The sequence below is a fragment of the Apis laboriosa genome, unplaced genomic scaffold, assembly GCF_014066325.1.
Source record: "Apis laboriosa isolate Shangri-la unplaced genomic scaffold, ASM1406632v1 scaffold5_cov152, whole genome shotgun sequence".
In the NCBI taxonomy this organism is placed as follows: Eukaryota; Metazoa; Arthropoda; class Insecta; order Hymenoptera; family Apidae; genus Apis; species Apis laboriosa.
In genome coordinates this window covers 1,277,226-1,304,827 of record NW_025223857.1, presented here as the reverse complement: position 1 = coordinate 1,304,827, position 27,602 = coordinate 1,277,226, and the positions used below count along the sequence as shown (strand labels likewise).

Genomic DNA, 27,602 nt, shown 5'->3' with positions numbered 1-27,602 from the left:
ATTATCATTTAGAATATCAGATATATTATATTTTTCATGTCTTGGAATTATTCGTGAAGCATAAATCAGATCGTGAAATTGGAATCAATACTTTTTCAAATCTTTCTGCAAACTGAATTGAACAAAATATTAAGAAAATCAATGATATTTAATAAAATAAAATATCATAACATATCATCACATTTAATTGAATGAAAATTGAAATTATTAATTGATTAAATTAAAAATGTAGAAAATTAATTTTATATAATATTAAATTATATATAAATTATATATATATTAAATTATATATAATTTTTGCACTTATATATATTTTCTGCGTATATTGCTATAAATAACATATACATATTTATTATCGAATCATTATGATTTAGATATATTATATAGGCGAACAACAATGAAAACATAGAAATGATATATCATTAAAAATAAAAAATCGAAAGAATATGTATATCGATGCATTCTTAATGGAACAAAATTTAAGAAAAAAGATATTGTTCCAACATTTTTTTCGAATTACAAAATTTTTTAATTCCGAAAAAATAAAAAGATTTTATAAGAAATCTTAATTTACAAAATCTCAATTATAGAAAGATTGTGAAAGTTTAATAATGTAAAAAAAATTTGGTCAATGATTGAGACTCACTCAAAAGGGCGATCGAAACTCCACTTTCAAATTAAGTATTCAAGTCACTGTTATGTGAAAGCAGGATTCATAGTCCTTGAAAACGAGTTCCGGCATCCAGTTTAAAATTCAGTATAACGTATTCCGTTCTTCAAATATTTTTGAACTCTATAAATAATGTAAATTAAATAATTTTTTTATGAATATTAACTTTATCTGAATATTGTAACACTGATGATGTAACACTTATACGGATAAGAAAGAAAAATAAAATCGTACATAAGGATCAAAATTTCTTATCAATGATATAAATATAAATTATTCTTGTTTATTTGCAATATAGTTTACTTGTTTAATAATTTGAATCTAATTAAAATCCATAATAAACAATCCGTGTTACGATATAATCCTAAAAATTAAATGAAATTAATATATGATTTTACTTATTTTTATCAAACAGAAAAAGAGAAAGTAAGTAAAGAAGATATCTATAGTGTCTTGCCAGGCAAATGTTGGCAACACTCGGGCGAACAGCCGCCAAACCGGTCGAGTGGAGTCGTCGTAACGTTCGGAGACCCTTTTGAGTGCAGGTTGACTAGGTAAACAAAAGATGCCACGAAACAGCGTCGTCCACGATCAGGTTCGCAAAGGGTAAGCCTTTTAGCGACGACGCTACGCAAGTGTATCGATTCGAAAATCGATTGATCTCATCTGTGATTCTCGCAATCGCTAGAGAATCGACAAAAAACATGTTACTCAGGTAAGCAAAAATTATTTTATTATAATATATTCACACGTTCTAGTTCCTTTTTCTTATAATTTTGTTTAATTATCAGAATTTCTATAAATAGTGAATTTTTATGATGATTATATCAAATTTGATATTGCAATTTTTTTAGAATCTATTTTTATTCGTTTATTAAGACGAACAAAGATTGTTTTATTCAGAAAGTAATAAAAAATACTATCCTAAAATTGAAATTAGAAATCCTAAAATTACAAATGTATGAAAAGAATATGAAGATATAATTATTTTTCTTTGTTTCTATCACTGATACATCTACGCGTACATGACATGACTACTAGTCAGCAAAGTTGGATAAGATGACGAATTGAAAACTTATACATTACTCTATTTGGAAATTGTTTAATCAATATTAAATTCTTTTGAATATAATTCGCGTGAATAAATCCATGTGCTGTCCTCTATTTTTGTTATTATCTTCTAGTTTTTGCATTCAATCGTATTATAATTATTCATTGAATAAATAAGTGATTATTGAATAAAAATGTGAATTATCGTTTATATATCTACAATTATCTACAATTATATAAAAAGTGATAATTATGTTTTTGTTTATCTTTATCTTTATCGAAATCAATTACCGTTGTGAAAGAATATTATAAACCAATATTGATTAATTTTGAAAGTGTTAGAATTAAATAATGTATGTTTTAGGACATTTGTGATATAATATATGTAATATATTTAAACTAGTCGATAATATGTTTTTCTGCGATTGATTGATGTACATAATCTTAAAAATCGATGGCAACGAAAATCAAAATGGATCACATTCAAGGTGACATCGATCTACAAATCGATAATCCATTGAAAAACGCGGCAAACTTAATTGAATGGAATGTTGACATGAAAGTAACCGTATCTAAGGTAAAGAAGTCAAAGATGTTCCAAAGATTTTGCAGTATCGTTCTTCTCTTATTAGCGATTATTTTCGCTGTTATGTTGTCCCATTTGAGGAAGGAAGTGCGTGCCTTGCAAATACAAGTAAACTAATAAGAAAAAAATTTTTTTTTTTTAATAGTTAATATTTAAAATTAAAAATAAACATATCTTTTTAATTATTTTTAGGTGCAATCTTTAAACATAAATTTATTATTATTAACATCCAAGTATGATAAGCTAAATCGAAGTTTAAATCGAGTTTGGATTCAAAGATCTGAAAGATTCCTTGAAAATAAAAAGTTGAATGATATAAAAAGTCTATTAGAAGGAGCATCCTCGATATCTAAAACCGAAATTTTTGATGGAATTCATAATACCACTAACGGAAATTTATACACTTACAATACTATAATTCCATATTTAAATTCACTCAAAAATTTCAAAAGACAACATATATTATATAATATGATTTATGATACGAATAATACTACAATTCTTAAATTATTTATGAAGCTAGAAAATAATGAAAATAATGCGAGTGATACTAATTTACGTATTGAAAGAGCAACATTAACAACAGAAAAACAGAATTTGATAAAAAAGATATCGAATCGTGTGAAAAGGAATCGCGATAATATAAATGACGGTGATGATGAATTAAACGTATGGAAAGAATCTCGTTCGGGAAGATCAAGAAGAGAGGAGAGAAGAGGTAAAAAACGGGGAAAGAACAAAAGGCGGCCCAAGCGCAGTCACAGGCGATTGGGTATTTACTATTATTTAGTTAGCATGCGTTTTTATAAATGAAAATGATTTATCTTGAGAATTTCAATTTTTATTTATTTTTTTAATAAAATTTCAATGTCAGAAGTAAAATATGATTGAAAATTAAAAAAAAGAAAGAAAAAATATAATTTAAATCAAATAACATATGTGTTAACTATTAATTTTGCTTACCCAATATTGCTTTTTATTTAATATAAAAGATATTTCGATATCATTTAGGACCTTTGGTGGCAACATTTGTTGGAGCAATACCGGAACAACATATTACAGATACAGGTATGTAAAAAAAAAGTTAAATTAATAATATTAGTAAAATGCGAAATTTAATTAAATTATAATAAATTATACTTATTCTTATAAATATTCTTATATTAGTTTATATTGGCCCATGGATTAAAAGTACTAAAAACAATACTCAATATAATTTAAATAAATTCCATTTAGTGGAAGATAAAAAATCTATCGAAGTTACAGCGACTGGTTTGTATATGATTTCCGCTCAGGTAAAAAAATCATATGTTATTATTATTATTTGATGTTTAAAGTTATATATATTATATATTTTCATAAATCTCTTTCTCTTATTTAGATTTTTTATTTTGGCGAGCCAACAAACTATTCATATTGGATATTATTAAATTCAGAAGGGAAATCCACTACGCAAAAACTTGTGAAATGTTCTACAGCATCTTCTACATCAGCTACAGAAGTATCTTGTTATACAAGTGTAATAACTCCATTACAAAGAGGTGATAGAGTCCATATTCAACAACAAGAAAGAGATAGGTAAGTAATAAATTTAAAAATTAAATTATAAAATTATTTTCATAAAATATTTAAACATTTTTTAGATTAATAAATATGCGCGAAGGACACAGTTATATACAATTGGTACTTTTATCTAATACTATTTGTAAAAAACGTTTATGGTGAAGATGTAAATTACACACAAATATCGAAAATTGTGCCATGAATAATGAAAAATGAAATTTATTTCTTTAAATGTGATTTCTGCATTTCTAAAGTAAAATACTAATACGATATTCTTAAATAAAACAATAAAAATTAAAAAATTTATTAGTTTTTACGCAATTAAATTTTCCATTTTAAAAATATATATAAAAATAATTTTATTATGTATAAAATACAAATATTTTTTCTATATTTTTTTTAAATGATTTGTTTTATATCTTTTTATAATTAAGATTTTATATAAAGTTATATTTAAAAAATACATAATAAAAATTATGTGAAAAAATAATGTTAGAATTTATTTTTCATAATGATTTATTTTCTTAAAAAAGAATTAATCAAATATATATATATATATAACAATACTTTTGAATATTTACTTTTTTATTCATTAGAAATGAAAAAAATTAAAAATGTGATGTTACATTTTAAGATTAACATTATATAATTAAAAATTTATATTGAAAAATATTTTTATTGTTAAAAACTATTATTAAGATAATTTTAAATAATATGCAATATTATTAAATAATGATTTTTAGAAATTTTAAGAATAAAGATTTTACTGATAATTGATGAGTTTTTTTATATTTTGTTTTTTTCTGACAAATAAACTATAAATAAATAATTTATTAAAAATATAATGTATATAAAAAATCAAAACTTATTTATTACATTCATACAAATTATAGGTTTTTATTTATAAAAGAAAAGTATTCTTTTATCATAAATATATCACAATCAATTACTAAATTTATACAAATTTTAAGAGCTCAGTCTTTCGATAACATGCGAGGAAAATATGATGTTTTATATCTTTTTATTACAATACTCGCCGAAAAATAAAAATACACTTGAATCTTCTTAGGAACAACGTCGATGCCAGTCATGTGGCAGATGTTTCTTGGCTCATGAATTGGTAGTACCATCTGTGACAGCATAGTCATTATCAACCTAAAGAAATTAATAATAAAAAATTAGAAATTGATAGATAAATAATAGAGACGAAATATCTTATAAATACCTATCATTAACGCATTTACATGTAGTATTTGAATGTTGTCCATTATCAATTAAATTATAAAAATATATTATGCTCTTAAATTTTTTTTCATAATTATTTTGTAAATTCCTTCCCTGCTTTTTCAGTTTGTTTTATTTTAACGTCACTATAAATCATAGTGTGTGTTTATAAACAAATGTGTTTTTTAAAAGAATTTTTAATGTGTACCTTTCGATTGTTACCTTATTGTCATTATTTTAATTTAAAAATATACTGCAGGTATCGTATGTATAAAGCGGGAATAGAATTTAAAATTATTGCATATATTATATTTTATACTTAAAATATATATATTTTTTTATCTTAGAATAGAATAAAATTATCCTACATATTTTTTTTATTGTTCCACTTTACACTCGATAGATGCAGATCTAGATATTATCCTTGCTAACATTTGCGTTATAATAAATTTGTATATTATATATATATATATATATATTTTTTTTTTTTTTTTTTTTTTTTTTATAAAAAACGGATAGATTATTTTACTCACCTGAATTCGGGTTGAGGTTTACTCGAGCATTTGTCTTTTAATATATATGAGCGTAATACATGTTAGCATAGATTTAATTCGATATTCTTGTTGCTTGCTTTTCCATTGCTTTTTTTTCTACATAATGTTTATCTTTTTCTTTTTCATTTTAAATATGCTTTCGTTGTCTATCTATATATGTATATATATGTACAAGATGCAATTAAATTTTTGCATATGATAAATTGGAAAATAATATATTGAGTGATGCTGATTATTTATATTGAAAAAAGAATTGCTTGAATGAAAAAAGATGCATCACAAAGATCAAATATTTCTTTAGTATAAATCGCTTAGAAAAATTAAATAAAGACATTCTAATTAATGAAAGATATCATAATATACTCTAACAGAAAAAACAATACTTTCTAGGCTTCATTTACGTGATACCTGATACCATTGGACATTAATAACATTTATGATACAGTCGTCATTTATTCATATAAATTTGTTAGTTATTTGTGTGAATCGGTATTCTCCTTGCTGGTAACAGAGGGAAGGTACTCTCTCTTTCTTTCATTCTGTTCCCTAAGTATCTCAGGTTGTTGTTACGCCTGTGAAATAAACTTAGTTTTTGTCAATTTTTATATATAGAATTGTCCAGAATTACCCATGAATGCTGTTATATATACACAATATATATATATATATCAATAATATCGTACTTCATTCTGGACATAAAATATTCTTTGAACATTTTATATATATATAATAGAATAAAAAAGAATTCTTTTCTTACTCTTTTTCATATAGAATATTACAAAAAATTTGTTCTCCATAAGATTATTGTTTTTTTTAATAAAAATTTTATACCTACGTTAGTTATAAAATGCACTGTATTCTTTTAAATTGAATTATTTTTTAATATAAATATCGTTTTTTAAGGCAGTTGCTGGTTTTCCTGCTTTCTAAATATTTTTTTTTAATTCAATCCATAGTTCTCATATTAAAGGTGAGGAAATAATAAATATAAAAAAAATATTACTGTTTTTTTCATGGTTCTTTTTTTCAAAGTTTCTTTTCATTTCGCTTGTTATTACTCTAATACTTACAACAATTAAATTGATTCACTATCACTATACCAATGACATGCGACGCTGACTTTTAATACAGTTTTTAGACAATTTCATAATAACTTATAATAATAAACAGAATATAAGACCACATTATTTGTCTTATATAATTTTTATGTACTTTAACGTACACAATTGATTGGAACATTTTTTCGTATTCATGCATATTGAACCTTGAATAATTTATAATATATCGCTTTTCGATTTCATATAAATATCTATTTTTTTAATCGCTAATATTGAATTTTGATTGTCTCTGCCGATGTGACATTTCAATCTGCGATTAGTATTTAAATTATAATTAAAATAAATTCCTAACATTATTGATAAGTTTTCTAATATTTTTTCATTTGATGTCTCAAAAACAAAAAACTTTCTTGTCACCACTAAGCAGAGCATTTTATATATAATTCACGCAAAAATTGAGCTCTACATGTTAAAACTATATATAAATTGATTCATATATAAGTATATGAAATGAAATGTCGCAACAGTAAGACTGATCTATTATATTATAAGTTTGTTTTTTGTATTAATATATTTTCAGAATCAAAATATCGCATTATTAAACGCATAATAAGGGAGGACATCATATTCTGATACACGATTCTTTTTTTCAATTCGGTTAAATGTAAAACAAAATACACCACAAAATACAATTGCTTTTTCTTTTTTTTTTATACAGAATATAAAATATTCATTTTTTTTATATTTAAAATTTTTTAATATCATTGAGCTATGTATGTGTATGTTCACAATGATTAACCGATTAATGACTTTACAAATAGCACAAATATCTTTGTCCTTAATAATTACAATGAAGATAATTACGATTTAATAATGTTTCACAATCGCAGATTGCTTTTTAAGATACAGAAAAAAAAAGATAAACTGTACATCAACTCAACTTAATTCTAAAGTAATATCGTTAGCCAAACATGACAAAAAGAATAGAATGCTATACTGCTAAGTCAAGTATAAAATGTTCATGTCATTTATACTTTTTTTTTTATAATTTTTTATAATAATTAAACAATCGTTTGGTCTTACCGCGTCTTCCATGCGCGCGACAAAGATAGAAAATCACAAATTTCATTAGAAAGCATTATTCTTTTTTTCAGCTCACTTTTCTCATTTGAATATAAAAATTTGTCATAGTGACAAATAAATTATTAATTATAAAACACTTAGTGTTCACGACAAATAATATTTGTCCAACTTTTTCACGCGCTAGGAACGATATACTTTTATTTTTTAAATTTGGAAAAAAGAAATGTTATCTAAATATTTAGAATTAAATAGTTGCATGTGTAATTTAATAACGTCGCTGAGACTGGGCGTTTTGGTAACCAGCACTGCCACCTGTAAACAACCATAGCTTCTCCGTTCAATCATCTTTTAAGTATAAATTTTTTTAATATGATTCTGTGTATTTAACATTATACTATATATTAATCTTCATATAAAATTGAATAATATATATACTATATATTTGCCTACTTTTTGAGGTACATTTGTCTTCTTTTTCTTTTATTATTATTATTATTATTATTATTATTATAATTATTACTATTTATTATATATTAAATTTTTTTTAATATTACTAAAACAAATCTTACAATATCTATACTTGCCACTTCATTTAATAGTTATAATTTATTATCGAAGCTATGAATTGTTATATTTATTACTGTTTGTAAAAATATAATAAAAAGTCCTATGCTATGTTTTTACTTCTTGCAGTTAACATTAAATGTTTCTATTTCTTCATCATAAATTGAAAAATTCACGATAGGATTTTGTTTTTATTTTCTTTCAAATATCTTCATTTCATTAAACTAGCAAATGTGATCGTTTTCTTGGTGGTATGTTTAAACCCGATCCTAAGTATTTTATTCACGGTAAAATATTGCCTTTCAGAAGTTAAAAAATTTTTTTGGATTGTAAATTGTACTTACCATAATCTTGTTTTCCATATACACCATCTTGACTCGAGTAATCTGTAAATATAACAAATAAGAGTTAGAAGTTATCAATTAACTATTTCAATTAATATAGATGTGACTCAGACGAGAAAAATCTGTAACTCACTAGATTTAAAACTTCAATTGTATTTTATTTACCTATGTAAAAGTGAATTTTGTGAAATATTAATGTTTTTTTTGCTTGGGTGTGAAAATACTGATAATACAGTATTATTCTGGAATGAAGAATGGCAGGAGGCAGTGCTGCAGTGTTGGTATCCAGACGAAAATAGCCACATTTTTTTCTTTATCTTACCAATTTTTGTACTAGTACTTTTTTTTTTAAATGGAAAGTTGTGATATCCAACTTTATTCAAATTAATAGATTCAAAGATAAAAGTGAAATAGAATCTATTATTTAAAATTCGTTTTAAAAAGAAAGTAAATTTTCAATTTTTGATAATTAAGCGTTTCTCGTCTGAATCGATTCATATTTGAAAATAACAAGTGCTTTAATTCAAAAGTATAAAGAAAAAATATATAATTTTTTATTTTCTTCATTTTCCTTCTTTGTCCCTTTTTTTGAAATGAAACCGAGGAAAAAATAAATACGTGATGTAAAACGTGGTGTCGAACGGAAAAAACTAACCATAAAGTTGTGTCGAGTAACCACCCCTGTTGGTCATAGAAGTGGCATTAGAAGATCGGTCATCGTAAGAGTTAATGGGGGCATAACCTGCACCCCCACCCCCTGCTACTGCTACCACTGCCTCCTGCTGGTAATTGGCTGTGCACGCAGTATATTATATTAATTACACCACGAAGTTAACAATAATATTGCCCTTTATATTATTTCCGAAAAGGGATTTCTTAATTGTTTTTTAATTTCGACGACAGAATTTAAACTATAAAATACGATGAGTTCATATTATTATAACTATAAACTAACCTGATGGTGGTGCTTTGCCATAACTGTAAGGATCACCAGCACTGAAAGCTCCTGTAGCTGGTACAGTAGGTGCTCCACCATACCTACTATCAGTAGCTGCTGATGGTGGATATCCCTAAATAAAATTATATAATTTGTTTAGATTCCATTCTTTTCATTTTTGAATTAATAGCATAAACTAGCTTACAGCTGTTTGACCATAATCTGGAGGTTGCTGATAACTTTCATAACTTTGATATGATGATTGAGTATAATTTTGTGATCCATAACCGCCACCATATCCTACAGGCTGTTGCTGTTGTGGTTGTTGCTGTCCTCCACCATAGGCATTGCTAGTACTTCCTCCATATCCGCCTTGACTATATTATAATTTTTTTGGTAATAAAATTTTTTATTTTTATTACATTAAATCTATCCAAGTTAATTAAATACCTTGGTGGTTGTGTCGCATAACCATTTGCAGGTTGAGAAGATGGCTGATCAAATCTTGGTCTTTTTGAAGGTCCACTTGAACCTGGAGGTCCACCACCTCTTTTTGATGGACCACCACCACCGCGTCCACTACCTCTGCTTCCACGATCTCCAAAACCTCTGCCTCCTGGACCACCTCTCCCAGATCCTCCCCTGAAATAATGTAACTTTTTTCTTTATATAATTTTAAATTTAATAGAAAGAGATTATAAATTTTACCTAGATCCTCCTCTGCTGCCTCTATCCATTCCTCCTCTACCTCGAAAATTACTATTACCTCCACGATTATCTCCTCTACCAAAATCACCTCTTCCTCTACCTCGAAAACCACTGCTTCCACCTCCTCTACTGCCACCACGTGGTGGACCTCCCATTCCTGGCAATGGTGGTCCACCACCTCCTGGACCACTAGACATTCCTGGATCTGGTGGTCCTCTGACATAATAATATAGATAAATAAAAAGAACAAAATAAATTAAATAAAATATAATTATATTTAATACCCAGGAGGAAAATGTCCACCACCACGACCACCTCTACCAGGAGGACCACCTCTGCCTCTCATTCCAGGTGGCCCACCTCTCATACCACCTCCAGGTCCACTACCTCTACCACCTCTCATCATACCTCCTCCTCCTCCTCTTGGAGGTCCACCCCTAAAAACAAAATATTTTATATTTTGTACGACTATTTATATAAAGTCTTTAGAAAAATGAAGTATCTTATATTTTCTCACATATATTGCAAGTTATTACATATATATAAGTTAATGGTAAATATATATAGATATACCTTCCCCTGTCTCCGAAACCTCCGCGTCCTCTCATAGGACCACCGGGACCACCACGACCACCGCGGAATCCACCTCTACTAGCTGGTGCACCTTCCATTTATAGATATATCTAATATTTAAAATAAAATTTCTCAATAAGGAATAATATTGATTACAGTATAGACGCTAAAATTTTTAATGAAATATATGAAGTTTTTTTCAATCACAATTATTTTCTGCATACACTAAACGATTCATAAAAAAAAATTCCAATAAAATGCACATTATATGTCTACTTAAACGTACTTACATTTCACTTATTTCTAAATAATCTTTTCATAAATACCAAACGCGCCAATCTTAGACAATCCAACAACGAAAATGGACGCCGGTTGCCGGAAAAAGAAGCATCGACCACACCACTCAAATTACTATACTGATATATTACCGGATATCCTATTTGTTTTGAAGCGTTTTCATGTACAGCAACATTTTAAAAAACATAACTGAAAAAAAATATTTAATTCGAATAGCAATATATAAATTTGATTGCTTTAAACATATAAAAGAAATTTAACTTAAATTACATTATTAAATATATTATTAAGATTTCTAGATGTAATTTTTTTAAATATTTTGTTCATATATATTTGCAATTATTCAAAATATTTTTGAACTTAAATAAAATATTAAACGTTTAAAATTATTTTTATATAATAATATAATGAGATTCATGAAAATTTATCTTTAAATTGTCAAAGTATGGTGAATAAATATACCTATGGATTCAACCTATAGTTAGATATATGGGGAAGCGCGGGATTGGTTAAGAAATTGAGATTTAAATATTGAAATCCGTTGCTTGTCTTCCGCATGACAAAAACAGCAAAATTTGTATTTGAGAAGAAAGTTAGCATTGAATATATTTCTTTTCGTGGAACATACAAGTAACGTGAGTAATATTAACCAGAACGCGACGTTTTACATCATATAGTGCACAATCCAGCCAAAAAATAATACAAGATGTCAAAAGACGAGAAAGAATGCGTTATTCCTGACGTGATATACGATGTAAACTCAGGAAAAAGTTATATCAAGGGACGATTTTTTGGAAAAGTAAGTATAATTTTTTCTTATATTTTATATTTTTTATATTAAAAATTTATTAACACTTTTATATTTCTATCTTTTTGAATTAATTTCAGTCTGATAAAAATTATATATCAAATAATTTTTTGTTCAATATGTAGTAATTTTTAATACTTGTTGCTTTTTTTTAAAAATTTAATGAAATTTTGATAAATATATAATAAAAATAATCGACTTTTTTATTTATTTATTTATTTATTTTTATTTAAATCTTAGTTAAATAAATTTTAAATAAATGTATTTTATTAAATACATAAAATATAAATTTTTAAGAAAACATAACTCAAATTCATTGCATTGAATGCTATTTAATATAAAGAATTATATATTGCAAAAAATTATTATATTATATATATTTATATATATTTTAATATCTTTTACACATGTATTTTTTATTTTTTGTCTTTATTTGTATTTTATTTTATATTTTATTTATGCTTTATACGTCTTATTTAGGGTGGTTTTGCAAAATGTTATGAAATTAGAGAATCAAAGTCACATCGTGTATTTGCTGGAAAAATTGTGCCAAAGTCACAAATTACAAAGAGCAATCAAAGAGAGAAAATGACACAAGAGATTTCCATTCATCAAACTTTGAACCATAAAAATATTGTAGGCTTTTATGGTTTTTTTGATGATCCACAAAATGTATATATAATTTTAGAGCTATGCAGAAAAAGGGTAAATTTTCTTATAATCTTTTAATTACAAAATTTTTTCAAAAGTACAAATATAATTAATAATTTGTTTTGAACATAAATAAAATAATTTTATTTATTTTTGTCTTTTGTTAATATTAAAATGATATTTAAAAATACCAATTTTAAATTTAGATATCCATTGCTCTAAAAGTTATGTGTATATAAAAAAAATTATTTTTTATATGATTATTTTCATGCTATATTGTTATTTATAACCTATACAGGCTATAAAACTACTAGTTCACTTTTGATCTACGTACCTAACTAAAATCTAGCTTAAATTTAATCAAAATAGAAATTCAAACTATAATTTAAATTAGATTAAAATTTATAATTTAATTATTATTAATTTATTATTTAATGAAATTAATAGTTATATAATCAATTTAATTATAAATTAGACTCAAATATAATTATAATCTAAATCAAAAATCTAAATCAAAATCATATTTAATCATAATCTAAATAAAATTCAAATTTAATCATAATTTAAATCAAATTTAAATTTAAATATAAATACAATAAATGAAATATGTACTATTTATCGGTACAATCGAATTTGATTGACCCGCCTGTATAATGAGTTTATATGGACGAAACCAATATGGCGTCAAAATACATATAAATACTAACTTTCATGTACGCGTAATTTTTAAATTGGCATTTTAAATTTAAAATTGATATTCGATGATAATTGATCGAATATTACTAAAAACATAGAATGTTAATAATGATATTTAATAATCCAAAACGAAATGTTATTAAAGTTATATATATATTATTAAAGTGGAAATTATATTTTCTAGTCAATGATGGAATTACATAAACGTAGAAAAGCACTAACGGAATGCGAAACCAGATATTATATGAAGCAAATTTTGGATGGTGTCAATTATTTACACCAAAATAAAATAATTCATAGGGATCTTAAATTAGGTAACTTATTTTTGAGTGATGATCTACAGGTTAAAATTGGTGATTTTGGTTTAGCCACCAGATTAGAACATGAAGGAGAACGTAAAAAGTAATTGATTTGTTTATTTTTATATTTCAATATTTAATATGAAATTAATATGAAAAAAATAAATTTACTTTTTATTTTATTAATAGAACTGTATGTGGTACACCTAATTATATTGCACCAGAAATTTTAACTAAAGCTGGACATTCTTATGAAGTTGATATATGGAGTATTGGATGCATTATGTACACTTTGCTTGTAGGAAAACCTCCATTTGAAACATCAAGTTTAAAAGAAACCTATGCTAGAATAAAACAAGTCCAATATAAAATTCCTACACATATCAATACAATTGCAATGAATATGATATCTAATATGTTACAAGGAAATCCATCTAAACGTCCTTCCATAACAAAATTAATGAAAGATCCATTTTTTACTTGTGGTACATATCATCAAATTTTGTTAAAATATTATAGAATAATATTAATATTATTATGAAATATTTTTATTGATTGTTTTTTAAATTTTATAATAGGATTTATGCCACTTAGCTTACCATTATCATGTTTAACAATGGCACCTCGCCTAGATATGTTAGAAATGCATAATCAACGTAAACCATTATCTGAAATGAATACTAATGTAGGAGGAGAAGGACAAGATTTTGTATTCCGCGTACCTAATAGTCCGGTGCGTAAGACAAAACCCACCGATGCAATTAGTGAAGTTCAAAAACTGAATCTTGATATTAGAAAAATGCTTCAAACATTGAGAGAACAGCTGAGTGCTGTATTAAAGGCTAAACCAAGTAGAGAAACAACTTCATCAGCAGGTACAATCATCCAAGGATTAAATTTTATTATTGCGTTTTGCATGGAAATTTTCGTTTATACTTACGGAAATTATTTCCTGATGCAGAATATTCAAGACCTTATCAGATTTTTGCGGAAACCTCAGGCACGAATCTCATGTCCTATTCTATTTCCCCATATTATTAAAACTAACGTTTTTTTTTAAATAATGATAATTTTATATTATTTTAATGATAACTTATATAATATAAACTTTTAATTTAATATAATCAAACAAATAATTGAAAAATTTTAAGTATAAATATTTTATTTTAACTATTCAGATGAAATGACTGATCCAGCTGCACAACCTGTTGTATGGATAAGCAAATGGGTTGACTACTCGGATAAATATGGATTCGGATATCAACTTTCTGACGATGGTGTGGGTGTAATGTTCAATGATGGTACCCGTTTAATAATGCTAGCCAACTGTTTCAATATTCATTATATAAATCGAGAAGGAAATGAATTATATTACACAGTCAAAGAATATCCATCTGAATTAGAGAAGAAAATGAGGCTGATGAATTTTTTCCTAAAATATATGAAAGAACATTTAATGAAGGCCGGATGTTCTTTTGCTGTAAAACCATGTGATGCTATGTCTAGGATACCATACATGCATCAATGGTTTAGAACACAAAGTGCTGTAGTTATGCAATTGACTAATGGAACAGTACAAGTGAGTAATTAAATATTCTAAACATATTTTTGTTTAAGTTTTAAATTAAATATAATCATTAATCCATATTTTTTTCTTTCTTTCTTTTTTTTCTTTTTTTTTTTCTTTTTTTTTTTTTTTTAGATAAATTTCCTTGATCATACAAAGATTATTATGTGTCCGCTAATGGCGGCTGTTACATATATAGACACAGAGAAGAATTTCCGAACTTATAGATTCCAAACTATACAAGAGAATGGATGTTGTAAAGGTTTAGCTAAAAATTTGGCATACGCTCACGAAAAACTTGTATTAATGTTATCGAACCCTCAAACTCGATAATTATGGCTTGAGATCAAATGTTTTAAGAAGAGAACAATTCTGATACCAGTATATTTTAGAAGTATTATGCTTTTTTTTTTTTTTTTTTTTTTTTTTTTTTTTTTTTTTTTTTTTTTTTTTTTTTTTTAGTAAAAATAATGCCTTTATATTTGGCAAATAACAAATACAACTAATTAGTTATTTTATTTTTATTTTATTTTATAGAAATATATCGAATTTTTGCTAGATGTTTATATTGCAACATCCAAATGAAACATCTTACAAATCATGCAAACAGTTTAATTATTTCGGAGGTATTTTCACGTTCTCAAAGGGACCCTTCGTAATTTTTTTATCAGTATAGACAAATTATGGTTTTAGTCCTTTTTGTAATAATTCGTATTTTGACAATTTTATGACTGAACGCATTTAAATTTGAGTATTTTGCCATGATATTCGTTACTCCATATAAATATCAAAAATAATCATAAAATATGAACAGTAATTAATTAACATTGCTTTAATGGAGTAGTGCAATTGAACACTTGTTTATTTATATATCTAATATACAAGGAAAAATAAGGACTAATCTTTAATATTATTCTAAGATGAATGCATTCCAAGAAAAAATTTTTCTCATCTGATTTTCATTTGACCAATGTTAGGTCTGCTAATGTGTGTAAAGTATGCGTGTGCGTATTATGCACCATTAAAACATAGTAAAATTTCTAATTCTCTTGATTTTACAAGAGGAGATCAGAATTGTTTCGTAATTGTAAAATTATTGTACGACATCTAAAAGGTCGTGAAATGAAATGCTAAATAGAATAAGTGAAAACCTAACAAAATGACAATATTTATATAAGGCCTAAATTCTTACTCTACAAAATATTTAAAAAAAAATAATAAATATATACAAATGTGTACATAGATACAAACATTTCATGGCATTAAGATAATACATATCGTATCAGCATTTATTGCATTAAATATTAAGAAATTGTAATCATAGCATTATTTTTGTAAGTAGCCTATGACATTGTTTTGAAAATAAAATAAACTGATTTCATTCTTAAACTTATTGAATTAATTTTTATAAAAATTTTATTAAATATACATAGATATATTTTATTAAATATACATACTTTATTATATGAAGATATATAACATTTATATATAGACTTTGATTAGGTTAAGTATCATCTTTATACATATGTATATTTTTGTAATTTTTGTTTTAACTATTTATGTTTCTTTTTACTATAAATTTTTAACAAAAAATTATAAAAAATGTAATTGTGAATTAATTTTTTAATGTATGTTAATATCCAAATAAAAAATATTAAAAACTTTTTGAACAAGATCAAAAAGTATAGAAAACTAATATTTAAGCTTATAAATAATTATTTATAAAGAAAATATTATAATTTCTTATTTATTGAATTTTTAATATATATAGAGTTATATAAAAATTATTAGAAAATAGTATAGAAAATCATATGTATTATCAAAAATACATAGAAATCAGTTATATTGATAGTTAAATAGTAGCTATATATTAGTATACGTCACAGAACGAAGAAGCAACCAAAGGAAAAGGAAAGAGACAAGATCTGTATTCAGTAGCGGTTCAGGCTTTGTACTAAGGAGGCAGGCGTACTTATCGTTTCGATTTATCGAAGCGTTTAACGACATTACTCGTAAGAAAATAAATCCAATTTATAGAATGTAACATTCATCGATAATATTCTTTTGTTAAGTAGAAAACGAATGATACAAATACAGAAAGTAAGTAAAAATACATATTTATCAAATGTTTTATATATGTATGTATATTTCATTCGATTAGCTTTATTCAAAATTCTTTTTCAAATCATAATAAGCGTATATATGAAATACTGCTGTGTTAACATTGAAACCACTTTGCATGCCAGATTGAGACATTCTTGTCCCTTAGGCTGAAAATATCTCTGTTAGACTATTTACAGAATAGTACAATTACAATGCTTTGAAAAAGCATAAGAAAATGATTTTAATAATTGAAAAAAATTTTAATAAATTTAAGATAATAAATTTAAGATAAGTTACTATTTGATAAAAATTATACGATTTATGTGAAATTGTATAATGGAAATTGGAAATTACTTTCCACAAAAATAAAATGTTATGAATTACTCATAGCAATATGCATTAAGTCAAATTGAAAAGAATCGTGATATATTATACTGAACAGTACACATCACGTGCCGTATACAATTGACCCGTTCTCAGCTTCTCTGTCTTAATAACAATTTCGCGTGGCATCGTTTAATGCGACCATTAGCCTGACTACGTTACACAACTAAAAGGAACTCACTCACATCCATTGAAGAACGATGTATAATTTATAATATAAAAATTTATTATTTTTAAACAATGGTGATTGAAAAATTATTATTATAAAAAATTCTCTTGTAATTTTTTTAATATGCATTTTTTAAATTAATTCCTGATAATAATTTGAAGAGATTTTTTATTGCATAACAATTGTGTTTCAATTATAAAATTTCATATTTAATTTTTTTAATATTAATATTTTTGTTATATCATTATTTATAAACATTATTTTGTTATTTATTTATAAACATTATTTATATATGTTATTTATAATATAATAATGTTTTTTAAAAGTATAATATATTTAAAAATATACATTAAAATAATTGTATGATAATAATTAAAGATTATTAATTATGAAGTGAAAATATTCATTACAAACTTTTTAAAGTTGTAATTTGAATATATTTTTATATAATGCATATGATGTATGCAATGCGAATCTTCTCATTTAGATCATAGATAAATTTGTTAAAACTTTCAATGTGGTAGAATACGACGGTTCGTTTACCTTCGCAATAGCTTGTTTTATGACAGTGTATACACATCCGCATGTATCGAATGGAATTTAAAACTATAATGTTAAGTTTACTGATTCAGCACCATTTATAATTTCTCTTTTCTTTGTAGAAGTAAAAATTATGAAAATGTAAAATCGCAATCTATGTTGATATCACGTAAAATCTGAGTTTGGAATTGATAACAATACAATAAATGTCATGATATAATTATTGCCTTAATTTATTGCAAGTTCATGGTATTTCCTGGAAAAAGCTTTCCGCGACTAATAATTATATGTGTATAATTGCGTAAAGATAACGATATTCTTCTTTTATCAATTTATGTAATAAATATATTTTTTATATAATCTTTTTTGAATAAAATATTACTAATATTTTAATAAGATTATATAAAATTATATAAATAGTAATCTTTAATGGTAATACAGAAATTTTGTAGAACTTTTTGCTGAATAATCATGACGAATCATTTTCATTTGTTTGATAGTTTTATTTAAGCAAATATGTAACTTCTATCTTAATGTAATAAGATTTATCATACTATATGCAACATATTTAAAAATTTTATTATTTTATTGTTTTTTGTATATTTTTTAATTTTTAGTTTAATTTAATTTTTTAATTTTAGTTTAAATTTCTTAAATTTTTTTAATTTTATCTCATTTCATGGTAATATAAATAAATAGTTTTAATCATGAATGACTAGCGTTATTTTTATCTTTTTATTTATCTATATATATATATATATACATACGATTGATAATTTGAAAAAGTATTTGTAATGTTTTCTAAATAATTTAAAATATATATATATTTTTTAAATATATTTTTTATTTCTCGTACATTTATTTTTACGATATTGGAACAATAATGTTTACAATTGAATGATAGCAATGTTGACTCGTTATCTTTATTGTTATTCTAATATTATCATTAACTTTTTGCAATATATTCATATTACATATTTATGTTACAACGTATGTTAGATTTTATTTCTTTGATTAAATGACATTATGTTTCAGCAGCTAATTGTGAATTAAAATCGTGACAATGGTTGCTACAAATTACTCAACTCATTACATTCTAACACGATCGATGAATTTTAAGTATATTGCTACGCTTTTGTAAAATTTAATTCCAATGTATTTTACATAAAGAATTCAAGGTCATGTGATGCAATAATGTCAATAATAAAAATTAAAATGATAATTTCAATATATATTCCTATTAAAGAGACAAATAACTTATAATATACTACTAATTTATAATAAATTTATAATTAAATATATTAACTAATACTACTTTCGGTTATTTACTAATGTATACATTCGTAATTTATGAAGAAAATATTATTGAGTCATAGTTTCTTCATCACAAGTCAAATTTATTGATTTCTACATTTTGGTTTTATTCGTTTCATTAGCTTTATAATTTTATAATTTTATTCTGTTAGGATTTCATGTAATAATAATTATAATATTTAATAATTATAAAATAGAATTATCATAAATAACACCGAATATTCCTTTATATCTATATGTCTATCAAATCGTGTCAAAATATTAAAAGTTTCCTGTCGTTGTTTGAACAGTGAGTAAGCGAATAATAAGATAAAAGGAAAGAATACACGATACACACGAAAAATTTAGATTTGATACATGATCTCTTTTTGTCTTAAATATAGGTGTTCAACAGGTGTACCTTTTATTTTCCTCCACGATACAGTTTCATGCGAAGACAAAGAACGATTCCGGATAGTGGATTTGGTTGAACTATCATCGAACGGGATTTATCTATTTGGAATATCGACAACGTGAATTTAGTGATTGCTCTCAAGATTCCTTTATTGTGTCTGTGTCGTGTCAATTTTCAAGTGATTGCTCAATTAGTCAGCAATCAGATTGTTCGTTAAGAGGACTCTCAAGTAGATATGTAAGCTCCTTGAATGATAAAATCGTCTTTGTTTAAGAAATCAATACGAGTGTTCACGATTTTCTTATTTTTTTCCCCTTAAAATGAATTATACTTAAATACTTTTTTCGCTAGCAATTAAAGAATTAATAACAGTGGGTTAATGCAGCATATAGAAGAAGATGGACACAACCAATTTGAAATCGAAACCAAATCCACGAGAAAAAGCGAATTTACTCTCAGTGTTACTTTGGTGGTAAGTTTTTTTTAAATTTTATTCACTTATTGAATATAAAACAATTTGCAACAACTTTTATTATTATTTTATTATTATTGCTATCCTTTCATCGTGATTCAAAACTAGGTTAATTCAATGAATTCGTAGCTTATTTTGAATATGCGAACATAGAATCATTTTAAAACTTGTTTAAAATTAATTCGTTTTAATAAAAGAAAAAAGTGATGTATAAATTTGAAATTATGAAAAAATAAATAATTCAGACTATATTTATTATTAAATATTTAAATTTGAATATTTTAATATTGAAACATTTAAATTTAAATTTATAAATGCATATAATTATATCTAAATATTTAAATTTGTTTTGTTTTCACAATTTACAAGCAAAAAGATCAATGATAATAACAAAAATGATTTAATATTAATGAAATTGTTTTTCTATTGTATATTTATTTTTACGAATTATGAAAATCGTACGTTCGAAATGTCTTCATTATTGCTAAACACATATAGATATTATTTGTAAGTAAAATTATTTTTTCTATAGTAATTCTATAATTATCTATATAATTGTTTCAAGATAATTACAAAAAAATTAATTATTTAAAATATTATTGAATAGATATTCAATTAGAAATTCGTTAATGTAATTGTTTATTTCCATATTACACTTGTTAAATTATTAAATTATCTACAATAATATGCAGGTGGACAATAGATTTATTTAAGATAGGCTACAGAAAGATTCTGCAAACCGATGATTTATATACTCCTTTGAAGACGGATCGATCGAATATGCTTGGAGATCGATTGGAAAAGTTTGTATTGACATTCAATTTAATATTTTAGATAATATATCTACAAATTTATGAGAAAAAGACTTATGAACTACTTATGGAACATACTATTTTAGGCGATGGAAAATTGAGATGGAAAATTCGAAAAAACATAAAAGAAAAGCCAGTTTATTGAGAGCAATTTTTCGTACCTTTTGGTGGGAATATACTGTGCTTGGTTTAATGCAAATATTAAATGAATTTATTATCCGGTATATTTTTTTGTTTTTCAATTCAATTCTTTGCATTCGATATTTTCATAATTCATGTACAATTATAATTTAGAGAATTATTTGCATTTGATAATTTTATTAGAAAGACAATTTTATTGTTTAAAAAAAAGAATTAAAATATATTAATATTCTATGTTATTCATAAAATATCTGGTGCAAAATGTTAGATTTGATACATGTTTTGATGATTTAATGTTTTTTTTATTTTTATATGACTATTTATAACATATATTCATTTAAAGATTAGGGACACCAATACTTTTGGGTGGACTTTTACGTTATTTCAAAAAGAGTATGAATGAAACTTACGAAACTGCATTATTATACGCGGCTGGAATTTGTATAGCAACAGCTATAAACGTAATCACTCTCAATCAAGCAATTTTCGGTGCGTTTCATATTGGTGCAAAAATCAGGGTTGCCACATGTTCTGTAGTGTATCGAAAGGTAATTTAAAAAAATAATTGTCTTATTAAATTGTTTGTCAAAAGTTCAAATAATCCTGGAAAAAATTATTTTAATTTAAATTTTATATTCATAAAATTTCGTTTTATATATAAAACATATATATACTATATATACTATATAGTATAGTTTAATAAAATTGCATTTTAATTCAAAATTTTAATAGTATTTCCATGCATACTATAAACATATAATTTTTTTTTCTTTTTACATAATAGGCATTACGACTTAGCAAAACAGCACTTGGTGAAACAGCTCCAGGGAAAGTAGTTAATTTAGTGGCTAATGATGTAAATAGATTTGATCTTGTTTCCATCTTTATACATCATATGTGGTCTGCTCCAATTTCTATGTTAATCATAGCATACTTTCTTTATACTGAAGCTGGATATGCTGGTTTAATTGGTATTGCTGCAGTTTCCGTCGTTGTGCCAATTCAGTGTGAGTTTCTCGTAATAATAATTAAATTATTAAAAAAAGATTCGAATGATATGAAATATTTTTTATTTTGCATAATAATATAAATATAATGATATAATGATAAGTAATCGAAAATAAAAATGCACATTCAAGGTTTTGAAATTAATATTTAAGAATATAAACTTTAAAAGTTGTGAATTATTATTGTTCATAATTATTATAAATTTTTATAAATTTGTAATTTATATATTTTAGCATATACAGGAAAATTGTCTTCCAAATTTCGGCTACAAACTGCTATAAAAACTGACGAAAGAGTTCGCTTAATGGACGAAATTATATCAGGTGTTCAAGTAATTAAAATGTATGCCTGGGAAAAACCATTCTGCGCTTTGATCGAAACTGCACGTAAATTAGAATTACAAGTTGTCACTAAAAGTGCCTATATTAGAGGTATTTATATGACCTTCAACTTGTTTACTACAAGGATGGCTCTTTATACTACTCTAATTAGTATCCTCTTATTTGGCAATGAATTATCTGCCGATAAAGTGTTTGTTTTTTCTTCCTATTTTAATATTTTGGCGCATACTATGTCTGGAATGTTTGTGCGGGGTTTTGCGGAGATTGCCGAATGTATAGTGGCTGTAAGAAGATTACAGCATTTTCTGATGTATGAAGAATTTCAAGATAATATTTATACTTCAAATAATTTCACTGCTAGTCTTAATGGTAGTATTAATAGTGTATCCAAACAAGTTTTCAATAAAACTTCTAAAAATGATATACCATATATTGATGATGAAATAGATAGTTATGAGAATCTGGATGATTCTTTAGAAAAAAGGAGGCACAATGGTTTAATAGTTGTTGCTAGTGATTTGTTGGAAAATACAGCAAATCTTATGGAAGGTAAACATTTGATATATAGCATAAAATACAAATATTTGTTTAAAATATTTTTTTTTTTTATAGAAAAAAAACATTCTTCAATGCCAATTGAAGAGATATATGCAATAAAAATGACGAATTTAACAGCCAAATGGGAATCAAGTCAATCTGAGAATACTCTTGAAAGTATAAATTTAGAAATGCAAAAAGGAAAGATATATGCTGTAATAGGTATGGTTGGAGCTGGAAAAAGTTCTTTTCTTTCTGCCATTCTTGGAGAAATAGATATAACGAGAGGTCACGTGAAAGTAAACGGAAGTCTGAGCTATGCTGGACAAGAAGCTTGGGTTTTTGGTTCAACTATTAGACAAAATATTCTTTTTGGACAATCTTATGATCGTCATCGATATCAGAAAGTTATTAAAGCTTGTTCTCTTTCAAGAGATTTCAAACAATTTCCACAAGGTGATCAAACAGTTGTTGGAGAAAGAGGCAGTTCCTTATCAGGAGGACAGAAAGCTAGAATCAATTTAGCTAGATCTTTATATAGACAAGCAGATATTTATTTGTTAGATGATCCATTAAGTGCTGTAAGTATTTTAGAAATAATAATTTAAATTTTAAAATAATTTGGAGTAAAAAATTTATAATTTTCAGGTTGATACTCATGTTAGTAAACATTTATTTGAGGAATGTATGCAAAGATATTTAGCTGGAAAAACGAGGATTTTAGCTACTCATCAATTACAATACGTGAAAAATGTAGATGCTATTATACTTATAGATCAAGGAAAAGTTACAGTATTTTCTAATTTTCAAGATTTATTGAAGCAACGACCAGAATATGCTGAATTACTTGCAGCAGAATCAGAAACAAATGAAGATAGTTCTTTAGAAAAAAGTACTATGAGAAGACAATTTTCATCATCAAGTACTAGAGTAAGAATATTGTATTTTTTAAAATACAAAAATCTATATAATCTTTAGATAGAAAATATATTATTTTATTTTAATAGAGTCGAACTCCAGAAGCAAGTAGCGGAGGAACAGATGATGAGGAAGAAGATGAAGATCCTCAAGGATTAAACGATGGTCTAGAAGGAACTTCTCGTGGAGCAGTTAAAGGTTCACTATTCATTAAGTACTTCCAAACTGGTGCTAATTTATGTTTAGCATTTACACTACTCCTACTATTTATAAGTACACAGTTTATAGCCAGTCTCAATGATTATTTTGTTCCTATTTTGTAAGTATTATAAATTATTATTTTAAAATTTAAAATATTTTAAAATATTATATTTTATAAATTAAAAACATTTTCAGAGTAAGTGCAGAAGAAACGCGACATTATTACCTTATACAAGCTAAGTCTAATATTACCAATGATACTTTGATTGAAAACTTGGATATTTCATCAATGTATAAATATCTATATATTTATACAATTATAGTTGTGGGAATATTTTGTATTGGTATTACCAGATCATTGTCTTTTTACAAAGTATGCATATTATGCAGTCAAAAATTACATGATATGGCCTTTAGCGCTTTAATTAGAACGGGTATGAGATTTTTCGACATCAATCCCAGTGGTCGAATACTTAATAGATTTTCTAAAGATATGGGAGCTATCGATGAATTATTACCAAAGGCTATACTCGATGCTGGTCAAATATGTATGATGATGGTTGGATCGTTAACAGTATCGTGTATCATTAATCCTCTTTTCTTAATCCCTATAGTATTTTTGGGTACAGTATTTTATTGGATAAGAAAAGTATTTTTAAAGACTAGTAAAAATATTAAGAGAATGGAAGGAATAAGTAAGTATCGTCATTAAATCAATATTAATTAACTTCATATTTAGAAATTTTTGTATTTTTGTATAGAATTAAATTTTTGTATAGAATTAAAAATTATTATAAAATATATATTTAAATAATTGATAAAGTTAAAAAATATTTTTATATTAACAAAATTTTTACAATTTTTATTTTTACAGCTCGATCACCTGTATTTACTCATTTAAATGCTACTTTAAATGGATTGTCTACCATAAGAGCTTATTGTGCACAAGATATATTAAAAAAAGAATTTGATAAACTGCAAGACGTCCATACTTCCACTGTTTATATGTACGTAACAGCGAGTACTGCTTTTGGATTTTCGTTGGATGTCTTTTGTTTCATCTTTATATCTGTAGTTACCTTCAGTTTTTTGTTATTGGAACAATGTAAGATTCAAATTGATATTTTTTTATTTAATTAATATTTTTCTAGAAAATAATCTTTAATAAATAACAATAATAGAATATAATTTTTCTTATCTTATAGCATTTTCCGGTGGAGAAGTAGGCTTAGCTATCACTCAAGTAATGGCTATGACTGGAATGATTCAATGGGGTATGAGGCAGAATGCTGAAGTCGCGAATCAATTGATGTCTGTGGAGCGTGTATTAGAATATACGCAAGTCATACCCGAACCGAATTTACGCGATAGAGGAAAGTTTGCCAAAAAAACAGAAAAACAAGTTGCACTTCCTGCTAATGCACCAAAAAATTGGCCTATTGATGGAATGATCAAATTTAAAAGCGTATATTTGAAATATGTAGAGGAAGATCCTCCGGTATTAAAAGGATTAAATCTTGTCATTAATCCTGGAGAAAAAGTATATTTTTTTATACATTAATTTCTAGAAAAATATAGACAAAAATAGAATACGCAGTTATAATATTTTGTAGATAGGTATAGTGGGAAGGACAGGAGCAGGAAAATCCTCTTTAATAGCAGCTTTGTTTAGATTAGCTAAAATCGAAGGAATTTTAGAAATCGATGGTATAGACACTGGGTCTATTTGTTTAGAGGATTTACGACGTAATATATCTATTATTCCTCAAGATCCAGTTTTATTTTCTGGTACCTTGAGACGCAATTTAGATCCTTTTAACGAATTTACAGATAAAGCTATATGGGAAGTACTTGAAGAAGTAAGTACTTGAAACATAGACGTTAATTTTATTTTTTTTTTTTGTATGAGTAAAATGAAATTTTTAATTATATATATGTTAAAGGTAGAATTAAAGGATGCTGTAGTTACTGCTGGTACAGGTTTGGAAAGCCGTGTTTTAGATAGAGGTAGTAATTATAGCGTTGGTCAAAAACAGTTAGTTTGCTTGGCAAGAGCTATTTTAAGAAACAATAAAATTCTGATGCTTGACGAGGCGACAGCTAATGTAGATCCGCAAACAGATGCCTTAATTCAACATACAATACGAAAAAAATTTGCCAAATGTACCGTACTTACTATTGCCCATCGATTAAATACAATTATGGATAGTGATAAGGTTTTAGTTATGGATAAAGGTCGTATGGCGGTAGGTAGAATTTTGTATTTATTTCTTATCTCAATATTTAAATTGATAATAATAAATTTTTTATACATTAATTTCTAAAAAAATATAGGCAAATTTAAATGTTGTAATAATTTTAAATGTTGTAATTTAATAATTAAATTTTTATACATAAAAATTAACCAAATACTAAATAGCTGTATTTTAATTTGCAGGAATTCGATCATCCATACATATTACTTCAAAATAGCTACAGTCAATTCAAATCATTAGTAAAAGAAACTGACCGTGCTATGTACGATCAATTAGTCAAAGTTGCAAAACAATCTTATATTGCCAAATACGGAGAACGATGATTTTTGAATAAAAAAAAAAAAAACATATAGACAAAACAAATAGAAATTATTTAGTGATAATATTGTGCAATTTAAAAGTTATATTTTTTTATAATATATTTCCAAACATAACAATACCAAACATAAAAAATATTCAAGATATATATTTTTGTATTTCTATATATGCAAATTATTGAAATGTATTTCAAGAACTTTATTGTAATATATAAATAGAATGCTGCTGTGCGGCGTACTGGCACTTATAACGAGTACCAAAGTACTTATATTTTCTTTATTTCGAATTTTATATGTTTACATTGTAGGGAATATTACGTATACGCGTTTTTGCATTTTAAAAAATGCAAATAAAACATAAGTGTTAAGTGATAAATAAAGAATTAAGCTACATTTATAACATTTTTATAAAGAAGATTATTATTATACATATACTATAATCTTATTATGTAGTACAAATGAAA

General features: G+C 25.2%; 4 protein-coding genes across 14 annotated transcripts; 3 read left to right on the top strand and 1 right to left on the bottom strand.

The window, feature by feature from the left end:
* Positions 1–1,158: 1,158 nt before the first annotated feature.
* Positions 1,159–4,133, top strand: LOC122717942. Of its 5 annotated transcripts, none has more exons than XM_043942498.1 (7): positions 1,159–1,385; positions 2,085–2,297; positions 2,499–3,078; positions 3,318–3,374; positions 3,474–3,601; positions 3,688–3,884; positions 3,950–4,133. In XM_043942498.1, exons 2-7 carry the CDS (start codon positions 2,175–2,177, stop codon positions 4,029–4,031), a joined length of 1,167 nt encoding a protein of 388 aa, XP_043798433.1. In that variant the 5' UTR covers positions 1,159–1,385; positions 2,085–2,174; the 3' UTR covers positions 4,032–4,133. The 5 variants fall into 5 exon arrangements, with proteins under 5 accessions (XP_043798433.1, XP_043798431.1, XP_043798432.1 ...); XM_043942496.1 differs by having other exon boundaries at positions 2,085–2,393; XM_043942497.1 differs by having other exon boundaries at positions 2,085–2,414; positions 2,499–3,024.
* A 648-nt stretch (positions 4,134–4,781) lies between these two features.
* Positions 4,782–11,332, bottom strand: LOC122717945 (glycine-rich protein DOT1-like). 6 transcript variants are annotated; one of them, XM_043942505.1, is made up of 10 exons: positions 11,205–11,332; positions 10,915–11,024; positions 10,626–10,778; positions 10,342–10,557; positions 10,084–10,275; positions 9,839–10,010; positions 9,652–9,766; positions 9,352–9,489; positions 8,697–8,738; positions 4,782–5,024 (listed from the first exon to the last, which is right to left on the bottom strand). In XM_043942505.1, the coding sequence occupies exons 2-10, from the start codon at positions 11,010–11,012 to the stop codon at positions 5,020–5,022; spliced, it is 1,131 nt and encodes a 376-aa protein (XP_043798440.1). In that variant the 5' UTR covers positions 11,013–11,024; positions 11,205–11,332; the 3' UTR covers positions 4,782–5,019. The 6 variants fall into 6 exon arrangements, with proteins under 6 accessions (XP_043798440.1, XP_043798443.1, XP_043798439.1 ...); XM_043942504.1 differs by lacking the exon at positions 4,782–5,024 and adding an exon at positions 5,865–8,100; XM_043942503.1 differs by lacking the exon at positions 4,782–5,024 and adding an exon at positions 8,108–8,621.
* Positions 11,333–11,838: 506 nt separating this feature from the next.
* On the top strand, positions 11,839–16,595 carry LOC122717940 (serine/threonine-protein kinase polo). 2 transcript variants are annotated; one of them, XM_043942491.1, is made up of 7 exons: positions 11,839–12,010; positions 12,500–12,724; positions 13,551–13,768; positions 13,855–14,150; positions 14,244–14,540; positions 14,844–15,244; positions 15,368–16,595. In XM_043942491.1, the coding sequence occupies exons 1-7, from the start codon at positions 11,918–11,920 to the stop codon at positions 15,563–15,565; spliced, it is 1,728 nt and encodes a 575-aa protein (XP_043798426.1). In that variant the 5' UTR covers positions 11,839–11,917; the 3' UTR covers positions 15,566–16,595. The 2 variants fall into 2 exon arrangements, with proteins under 2 accessions (XP_043798426.1, XP_043798427.1); XM_043942492.1 differs by lacking the exons at positions 11,839–12,010; positions 12,500–12,724 and adding an exon at positions 13,305–13,383.
* A 583-nt stretch (positions 16,596–17,178) lies between these two features.
* Positions 17,179–27,582, top strand: LOC122717937 (ATP-binding cassette sub-family C member 4-like). The gene is made up of 17 exons (XM_043942482.1): positions 17,179–17,332; positions 20,126–20,373; positions 20,488–20,608; positions 21,301–21,411; positions 21,507–21,641; positions 21,905–22,109; positions 22,346–22,568; positions 22,803–23,459; positions 23,523–24,028; positions 24,096–24,377; positions 24,455–24,684; positions 24,762–25,261; positions 25,441–25,671; positions 25,772–26,106; positions 26,180–26,425; positions 26,510–26,812; positions 27,004–27,582. The coding sequence occupies exons 3-17, from the start codon at positions 20,535–20,537 to the stop codon at positions 27,142–27,144; spliced, it is 4,179 nt and encodes a 1,392-aa protein (XP_043798417.1). The 5' UTR covers positions 17,179–17,332; positions 20,126–20,373; positions 20,488–20,534; the 3' UTR covers positions 27,145–27,582.
* Positions 27,583–27,602: the final 20 nt, after the last annotated feature.

What these genes read in the sequence shown, in the direction of transcription:
- LOC122717937 (XM_043942482.1), top strand. Translation starts at nt 20,535, where the DNA reads ATGGACACAACCAATTTGAAATCGAAACCAAATCCACGAGAAAAAGCG. An exon ending in CTCTCAGTGTTACTTTGGTG is followed by an intron (nt 20,609 to 21,300) that starts GTAAGTTTTTTT and finishes AATAATATGCAG; the next exon opens with GTGGACAATAGATTTATTTA. An exon ending in TAAGAGAATGGAAGGAATAA is followed by an intron (nt 25,262 to 25,440) that starts GTAAGTATCGTC and finishes TTATTTTTACAG; the next exon opens with CTCGATCACCTGTATTTACT.
- LOC122717940 (XM_043942491.1), top strand. Translation starts at nt 11,918, where the DNA reads ATGTCAAAAGACGAGAAAGAATGCGTTATTCCTGACGTGATATACGAT. An exon ending in AGGGACGATTTTTTGGAAAA is followed by an intron (nt 12,011 to 12,499) that starts GTAAGTATAATT and finishes CGTCTTATTTAG; the next exon opens with GGTGGTTTTGCAAAATGTTA. An exon ending in AGATCCATTTTTTACTTGTG is followed by an intron (nt 14,151 to 14,243) that starts GTACATATCATC and finishes ATTTTATAATAG; the next exon opens with GATTTATGCCACTTAGCTTA.
- LOC122717942 (XM_043942495.1), top strand. Translation starts at nt 2,175, where the DNA reads ATGGCAACGAAAATCAAAATGGATCACATTCAAGGTGACATCGATCTA. An exon ending in GCGCAGTCACAGGCGATTGG is followed by an intron (nt 3,079 to 3,317) that starts GTATTTACTATT and finishes GATATCATTTAG; the next exon opens with GACCTTTGGTGGCAACATTT. An exon ending in ACAACATATTACAGATACAG is followed by an intron (nt 3,375 to 3,473) that starts GTATGTAAAAAA and finishes TTCTTATATTAG; the next exon opens with TTTATATTGGCCCATGGATT.
- LOC122717945 (XM_043942503.1), bottom strand. Translation starts at nt 11,012, where the DNA reads ATGGAAGGTGCACCAGCTAGTAGAGGTGGATTCCGCGGTGGTCGTGGT. An exon ending in GGTGGACATTTTCCTCCTGG is followed by an intron (nt 10,558 to 10,625) that starts GTATTAAATATA and finishes TTATTATGTCAG; the next exon opens with AGGACCACCAGATCCAGGAA. An exon ending in TTACTCGACACAACTTTATG is followed by an intron (nt 8,739 to 9,351) that starts GTTAGTTTTTTC and finishes TTATATTTACAG; the next exon opens with ATTACTCGAGTCAAGATGGT.